Source organism: Myotis lucifugus, unplaced genomic scaffold (genome assembly GCF_000147115.1).
Source record: "Myotis lucifugus unplaced genomic scaffold, Myoluc2.0 scaffold_28, whole genome shotgun sequence".
Classification (NCBI taxonomy): Eukaryota; Metazoa; Chordata; class Mammalia; order Chiroptera; family Vespertilionidae; genus Myotis; species Myotis lucifugus.
The window spans coordinates 4,989,477-4,997,245 of NW_005871076.1; the positions used below are offsets into that span (position 1 = coordinate 4,989,477).

Here is a 7,769-nt window from a genome sequence, read left to right on the forward strand (position 1 = left end):
CCCTCCGGCCCCCCTGGGCTGGCTTTACACTCGCCTCCCCCTGCAGGCAACAAGGAGCGCGGCTGGAACGACCCGCCGCAGTTCTCCTATGGGCTGCAGACCCAGGCCGGCGGACCCAAGCGCACCCCGCTGACCAAGAGGGTCGCCGCTCCCCAGGATGGAGCCCCCAGAGGTGCGTGGGGGCCCAGGGCGCAGAGGCCGGCCGAGAATGGGCGGTGCCGGGGATAAGCTTGTCCCGCGGTGAGAGGTTGGAGCCCCAGAAAGGGCCTCGGGGCAGGCCCTTTTCTGAGCCCCTTCTCTACTGCCCAGGTCAATAAATGGTACGTTGGTTTCAAATACTCTCTTTATGCTTTCATCCAAGGTGATCTCATCAGACCTATGGTTTTGATGTAGTTTTTACTCTCACATTATTTTCAAATTTTATTTCCTACCCTGATCTCTTCCCAGAACTCCATAGTGATATATCCATTTGTCTGTTCTACATCTTCACCTGGCTATATAATAAGCATCTCAGACTTGACTTGTTATTCATTATCATCTACTGAGCACCAACTGTGAGCCAGGCATTGTTTGTGGGCGAATTAGACAACAATGAAGAAGACAAAAAGGTTTCTGCTTTCATGGAGTCCACACTATAGCTTTGGAGATACACAAATGAATAGTGGCAAGGGCTCTGCAGAGAAATAAAAGTGATGTGAGAGTGACCAGGTAACTAAGGTGTCTGAGGGGCTGACACTTCAGCTGAAATCTGAATGATGATTAAGAGCTATCTACCCAAAGATCAGGTGCCAGAGCATTCCAGGCATTGGAAACAGCTAGTACAAAGGCCTGGAGAACACATTTGGCAAATTCAGAGACTGGCTAGAGCACAGTGGGTAGGGATAGAGAAAAGTAGGCAGGGGCCAGGTCATAGTTGGCTTTGTAAGCCAGGATAAGGAGTTTGTATTTTAATCTATGTAAAGTTGGAAGCCATTGAAAAGTGTAAAATAGAAGAGGGCTGCCTTTTCCCCTGAGCAGTTCCCATGCCAATAGGTGGGGGTGTGGCCCTGAGGAAGAGGCTCAGATTCAGCGCTTTCAGCACCCCTCTATTTCCACACTGTAACACTGGAATGAGGTAAGCTAGGATTTCTTAACCTTGGCACTATTGACATTTGGGGCCATATAATTCTTTGTGGTGAGGGACTGTCCTGTACACTGTAGGATGTTTGCAGCATCCCTGGCCTCTACCCACTAAATGCCAGCAGCACCCATCTAGTTGGGACAGCTAATGGTATCTTCACACATTTACCCTGGAGGCAAAATCTTCCCAGACTGAGAAGCACCGACTAATTCACATTAAAAAAAATATCACTGTATCTGTTGTGTGGAAGATTTAGGGAAGAAGTGGAAAACTTAGAGACTATTATGGTAACATAGGCAAGATTTAATGATGGACAAGGATGGGAGTACTGGAGGTGGTAGGTACTGGATGGATATGGGATGTGTTGGAGAAAGTCAGTAGGAGTGGGTAGGTGAGGGAAAGGAGAATCAATGTAACTGAATTTTTGCTTGAGGAGTTGGCTGGTATTGTTCACTGACTAGAGAATAGTGGTTTGGGGGGCGTGGGAAGGGAAAGCAAGTTTTCAGTCTTGGCCGTGTTCAATTTGGGCTGCTGTTTTGGGGGAGAGGTATAGGCCAGAATTACAGAAATGAGTCACCATGATATGGATCAGATTTGATGTCATGGATGTGACTAAGTTACCTAGGGAAAGTGTGTGGATAGAGGCCTAAAGAGGATCTAAGACAGAGCCCTAAGGCTCTGTAGCATTTCAAGATTGAGTAGAGAAGGAATTAGCAAAGGAGATTGAGAAATAGCCAAAGAAGAAGAAAAGTAAAATTTATTCTGGGAGAGAGTAAAATCTTTTTTGTGTGATTTTAATTATTTTAGAGAGGAAGGGAGAGGGATATACACAGAAAAACATCAATTTGTTGTCTCCTGCACACCCCCTACAGGGATCAAGCCCACAACCTGGGCAAGTGCCCTCTTGGTTCATTGCTGGATGCTCAACCACTGAGCCAGGCCAGAGAGTAAAATCTTAACTGTGATGAATGCTGCTGAGAGATCAAGTAAGAGAAAAGGGACTGCTAGTTTTGATGTACATAGTGATGATTGATGACCCTAAGAGCAGTATGTGGAGTGATGAGAGCAGAGATCCTGCTGGGATGGGATGAGAGAATGTGAAAAGAGCGAGAAGTAACTATAGCCCACTCATTCAAGAAATTCTGCTTGAAGCAGAGATGAGAAAGGGCGTGGGTACCTGAAGATGGAATTTGAGGTAAGGGAGGGTTTTTAAGGTAGTATACTTTGGTGTGTTTTGTGCAGATGGGATGGTGCAGTTGAGAGGGAGAACTAATGGTGCAGGAGAAAGGGGATAATTGCAGAAGGCAAGAGAGACTGGGTGCAAAGTTCAGCTAGAGAGATGGCCTCTGTTAGGAGCAGAGACCTTTCATCTATTGAAAGAGGAAGAAAGAGGCCACTAATGTGGTTGAGTTAGAACTGGTAGTGAGAATATAAGAGTTCCTGTTGAATGACTACTTTCTCAGTGAAATATGAGGCAGGATCAGAAGTAGAGAGACAGCAGGGAAGGGTAAAGAAGGGGGCAGGGTAGAAAGTTTAGAGGAGGTAAGATGTGAAAATAGTTGTTCCAAAGAGTGGGAAAATGAGCAAAGTATAGGATTTCCAAGCAGCATTGGATACCTTTTGAAATCTGTAGCCATGGATTTATTTATTTAAAAATTTTTTAAAAATATATTTTTGTTTCAGAGAGAAAGTGAGAGGGAGAGATAGAAACATCGATGAGAGAGAATCATTGATTGGCTGCCTCCTGAACGCCCCCCACTTGAGATTGAGCCAGCAACCTAGGCATATGCCCTTGATTGGAATCGAACTCGGGACCCTTCAGTTCACAGGCCAACGCTTTATCCGTTGAGACAAACCAGCTAGGGCTGTAGTCATGGATTTAAAGTGTTAACTCCTCAGCATGGTTTTATTTTTCCTCCCAACAAGTGTAGGCAAGTTGTGTTTACCAGGAAAATGGGACAGTTAAGTGAGGTAAGAGTGTTTATAAGGCAGCGATTTTAATGTCTGGTTAAATCTGAGTAGCTGAGCTGGAAGGGTAGGAGGGGTGATCAGATTTTGGAGATGGTTCAGTGCTGTTGGGAACACAGCAGAGGGGAATGAGGCCGAGGTAGGGTGGAAAAAATGATCACTGAAGGTGAGGAGGTCAAGAAACAGAGGCCAAATTATTCAGTCCCCACCTCAGAGATTTCTCCTGACCCCCCTCCTCCATATGGGACCTCCACCCCCTTCATGTGGATGTTGATGCCTAAGACTAAATTCTTGGTCTTTCTCCTCTAGTCTTTTTCTGTAGTGGTTCCACCATCCCATTACTCAAGTCAGAAACCAAGTCATCTTTGACTCCTCTCCCTCACCCCCAATCCACCAAGTCCTGTTGTGTCTCCCTCCTAAGTAAATCTGACCACTCCATTTCTCCTCATCTCTAGTCTTTCACACGAGTCCATGCCAGCTTCTTCTCTTTCCAGGACCACTACTCCATTAACCTCCCAATTGGTGTCCCCGCCTCCATTCTTGACCTATTCTCATCAATTTTTCAGAGCATACAGAATTAACATCTTGACTTTTCCTGCCTCTTGGGCACTGCCCTTACCTCTATCTAGTTCTTGTTTCCTTTAACTTTTCATGGCTGCATCTATCTCATCCATTAGTTCTTAACTTTGTGAGTGCTTTTTGCTACACACTAATCTAGCAGTTGTATCTATATTCTTTTCGTAAAATATATTTTTATTTATTTCAGAAAGGGAGAGGGAGAGATAGGAACATCAGTGATGATAGAGAATCATTGATCAGCTGCCTCTTGCACACCCCCTACTGGGGATCGAGCCCTCAAACCTGGGGACCATTCAGTCACAGGCTGACGCTCTATCCACGAAGCCAAACTGGCTAGAGCCTATATCTATAGTCTTAATCATCACTGAAACTTTGAAGTAAGTGCTATTATGGTAATATCCCCATTTTATAGAAGAGGAACCCAAGCTCAGAGGTTAAAAGTAACTTGCCAAATGTCACATTGTGGGTGGGCTGGAATAAAATTAGGTGCCCTTCTAGGTAGGTCCCTGTATTCCTCTTATTCACTTGATCCATTTTCTTTGTAGCACGCAACATAATTTGGTGATTTTTCTTGTCCCCCCTACCCCCCACTTCCTCTAGAATTTAAACTCTGATATCAGGAACCTAATATGCCTGGTTTACTACTCTCACTGGTGCCTCACACATTGTCTGGCACATAGTAGGGACTTCATAAATATGTATTTTTCAGTGAATGAGTTGTCTCAAGAGAGTTGAGCTTCTTACAAACTATTTCAGCAGCTATGCCTGTTTGTTTGATCCTGCTTTACCTTTTCAGTCCCCACCTCAGAGACTTCTCCTGGGCCCTCCCCAATGGGGCCTCCACCTCCTTCAAGTACAGCTTCTAGGCCCCCAGCTGTGGGGAGTTGTCCTGCCTCCACTGTGGATCCCATAGATTTTCCAGTCACTGAGTGTGAGACTCTGCTGGAAGATGTGCTGAGACCTTTGGAACAGGCATTGGATGATTGTCGTGGCCACACGAAGGTAAACCCTGGCACTCTGGTGGGATGATGGGGAGGGTTCCTATTGACAGCCAGATGCAGGTATGGCTCCCAAAGGTAGACCCTGCGATCCTATGGGCAGTGGCTCTTAACCCTTTCAAGTTATGGACTCCTTTGGAATCTAAGGCCTTCCCAGAAAAATAAACACAGGGTTTCAGGAGGGTTCAAGGCACTTCTCGAGACCAGTCAGAAGAGGCTTGTGGGTATGAAAGTTGAATTTAACTCCCATTAGTGATCAGCAGCCTGATTATGATACCTCTAGGCCATTCAGAGCAGGCCTTGCTAATTTTGTGTTCCGGGAGGGAGGGAAACCCTCTTTTTCTGTCTATAGTGTTTAAGTTCTCTGGAGACAAGGGATTTGAGGAATCTTAAAGGAAAGTAGCATAGTAATTTTCACCTGTTTGGGTCTTAGTTTCCTTATTTGTAAAGTAGCACTATAAAATGAGTTTTTGAGCGTCTAAGAAAGCTTAAAATTCTCACCTTACATGCATTTTTCTTGAAAATAGATCTATAAGTTTCATCAAATTCTTAGTGGGCCTCTAATCTTTGGGTACAGAACCAGAACGCTAAGATTAAGTGTAAAGTTCCTGGGCCAGAGAAAGCAGGTGCTTCCTATGTGGTGCTAGGTTTCCTTTGCCCCTGTTGTGGCAGAACTGACTTGCAGGGCTTTCTGTCTCTCAGAAGCAGGTATGTGATGACATCAGCCGACGCCTGGCTCTGCTGCAAGAACAGTGGGCTGGAGGGAAGCTGTCAACGCCTGTAAAGAAGAGGATGGCTCTGCTGGTGCAAGGTATCAGTTCCTTATCCTGCCGTAGTTGGCTAAGCTGGAATAGGTAGTGAGATTCTGAGGGGAGGAGTGGGAGGTGTCTATTGCCCAGACTGCTTGCTCAGCCTCTTTCTCTCTCTCCTCAGAGCTTTCAAGGCACCAGTGGGATGCAGCAGATGACATCCACCGCTCACTCATGGTTGACCATGTGACTGAAGTCAGTCAGTGGATGGTGGGAGTTAAAAGATTAATTGCAGAAAAGAGGAGTCTGTCTTCAGAGGAGGAGGCTAATGAAGAGAAAGCTGCAGCCACATCTGAGAACCAGACCGTACCAGAACAGGATCCATAATCCTGTGGGTTCCCCAGACTCACCTCGCACCATCTCCTATGCCTTGGCGTGGGAGGCCTTGTCTCACTTGGCGCCCTCAGCACTTGGGAGACTGTCTGCCCTGTTGGGTTCCCTTGGCCTGACCCACCTCTGGGGGAAGAGGTCCCATCTAGGCCACAGCGTGGTCACTTGTCTTCTCTAACATATGTTTCAATAAAAACATCTCAGTGTGGCCCCTGGTTAGGAGAGAAACCCTTCTTATGCCAAACTGGTCACTTGTGGCTCGCTCTGCACCCTGCAAGCTTCTGTTCTTCCTCCATTCATCATGAATGGCCTTACTAGGCATGACCAGATTACTGTCTGCCACTTTTTCCCAAATCAGAACTAAACGCATATCCCTTGCTGGGCTGAGTAACCCTATCTTTGTATGATTTCATTTCAGCATGGGAACAGAGGTTCAAATAGCATGGGGAGAATTTTCCCTCAAGAAAAGATTGCCTTGTTTGCACTGTATCACTCTTGAGTATGCAAGAGATTAGAATCAGATATTAGAACATAGCTAAATACATTGGAGGAGAAAAAGACCACATTCCTGAAATATGGGATCATGACTTTTTTTCTTGGGAGAGGGGGATATAGTTATGACTCTATCTGACTTAGAAATTAGCTGCTGCCTCAGTTTGGGCCTCAATGTGGGTTCTAAGGTCTATTCTTTGAAGACAACAGAGTCGAGGGGGCCTGTGAGAAGGTCTAGAACAGGCTTTCAGTGTTGGAATAAGGAGACTGGAATTGGTATTTATAACTGGGAGGCAGAAGAGGCATGGGGAGATCAGAGGTGGCTAAAAGGTTAGGGCAGTGCTTTTTTCCTGGTTTGGTATGGACGGAGGGAGGAGTCGGGAGAGGCCTGATTTTAGGAAGGCTGCTTCCTGGAAAGGCTGGAACAGCCCTTGGCAGGGGTCAGGCTAGTGCTGTTTATGATTTGATAGCTTCTGTAGCTTGCCCCCATAAGCCTGCCACAGGCTCTAATTGCTTCTGGAAGTGGGCTCAATCTGAATTGGGAAGTAACTGGACCTCTATTCCTAACCAGGTCTGCTGGGGCCCTCAGCTGTGTGGCTGGGATGGGAGGATCAGCATTGAGAACATTGGAGCCAAGGCATTTCTTTGAATATTTACTAAGCAGTGAGACAGTGACATACTCCATTCCCCCAATCCTCGCCTCAGCCTGAGAGTGGGAGGCTGGGGGTTGAGAGGAGTGCCTACAAACCGAACAGAAAGTAGAGTTAAGGGCTTGGCAAGGTGCCCACTCCTTATCCTTGGTCTAGCTGCCTCAGAACTAAGGGAGGCCCAGAGCCAAGCACTCCCAGATTAGATGAGGCCAGCTGGTCTTTGGATACCCCAGGAAGAGGTGGTGGCAGCGGCAGCATGAGGGATTCCTGTAACTCCACACACAGGTCATCTGCACTGGATTAGATGTCCATTTCAAATTGTGCGTCATCTGGAGAGAGAGAAGGCAGGAGGACTGGTTGCTGGGCTGAGGGTCTGCACACTCAGCTTTAGTGCAGAAACCACTCAGACTTGAACCCCCACTCTAAACCAGGGTATTTGGACTCAGGTATTTCTTAATTTTAAGTCAGTTCCTGCTTTCCTTACCGGGTATCTCTTCCTCTGTCTCCTTCCGTTCCTTCAGCTCCTCCAGCTTGGGGGATGGGGCTGTTGGAGGAGTTGTGACCCCGGGAATCTGAGGGAGGCAGCAGGGGGGTGTCCGGGCAATGGGTGAGTTCTTGCACTCCAGCAGGAACTTTCTGTCGTAGATGATCCTGGTGCCTGTCAAGGGGTAGGGGCTACGTAAGAGGCAGGAGCTTGGGTACAGAGCTGTCTGGGGCCCCGGAAAGCCTTTTGGGGACCTTGGGGGTCACATTTCCCTTGTGTTTTAAAGGGCTACTGCTCTGCAGTCCAGCCAGGATCTCAGGTGATTAGCATTCACAGCAC

General features: G+C 46.9%; 2 protein-coding genes across 2 annotated transcripts in view; one reads left to right on the forward strand and one right to left on the reverse strand.

The window, feature by feature from the left end:
• Positions 1 to 3: 3 nt before the first annotated feature.
• On the forward strand, positions 4 to 6,035 carry SRA1 (steroid receptor RNA activator 1; the record flags this gene model as incomplete). The annotated part of the gene is made up of 4 exons (XM_006086489.3): positions 4 to 172; positions 4,464 to 4,669; positions 5,368 to 5,476; positions 5,599 to 6,035. Coding segments are annotated over 4 exons (687 nt in total), but the record flags the coding sequence as incomplete, so codon positions are not given.
• Positions 6,036 to 6,936: 901 nt separating this feature from the next.
• EIF4EBP3 (eukaryotic translation initiation factor 4E binding protein 3) overlaps positions 6,937 to 7,769 on the reverse strand; it is a 2,167-nt gene continuing 1,334 nt past the window's right edge. The window contains exons 2-3 of the mRNA XM_006086497.3: positions 7,431 to 7,604; positions 6,937 to 7,275 (exon numbers count right to left, since the gene is read on the reverse strand). Of these exons, the coding sequence (XP_006086559.1) occupies positions 7,247 to 7,275; positions 7,431 to 7,604 (203 nt within the window). The 3' untranslated portion in view covers positions 6,937 to 7,246. The remainder of the gene's footprint in view (positions 7,276 to 7,430; positions 7,605 to 7,769) is intronic.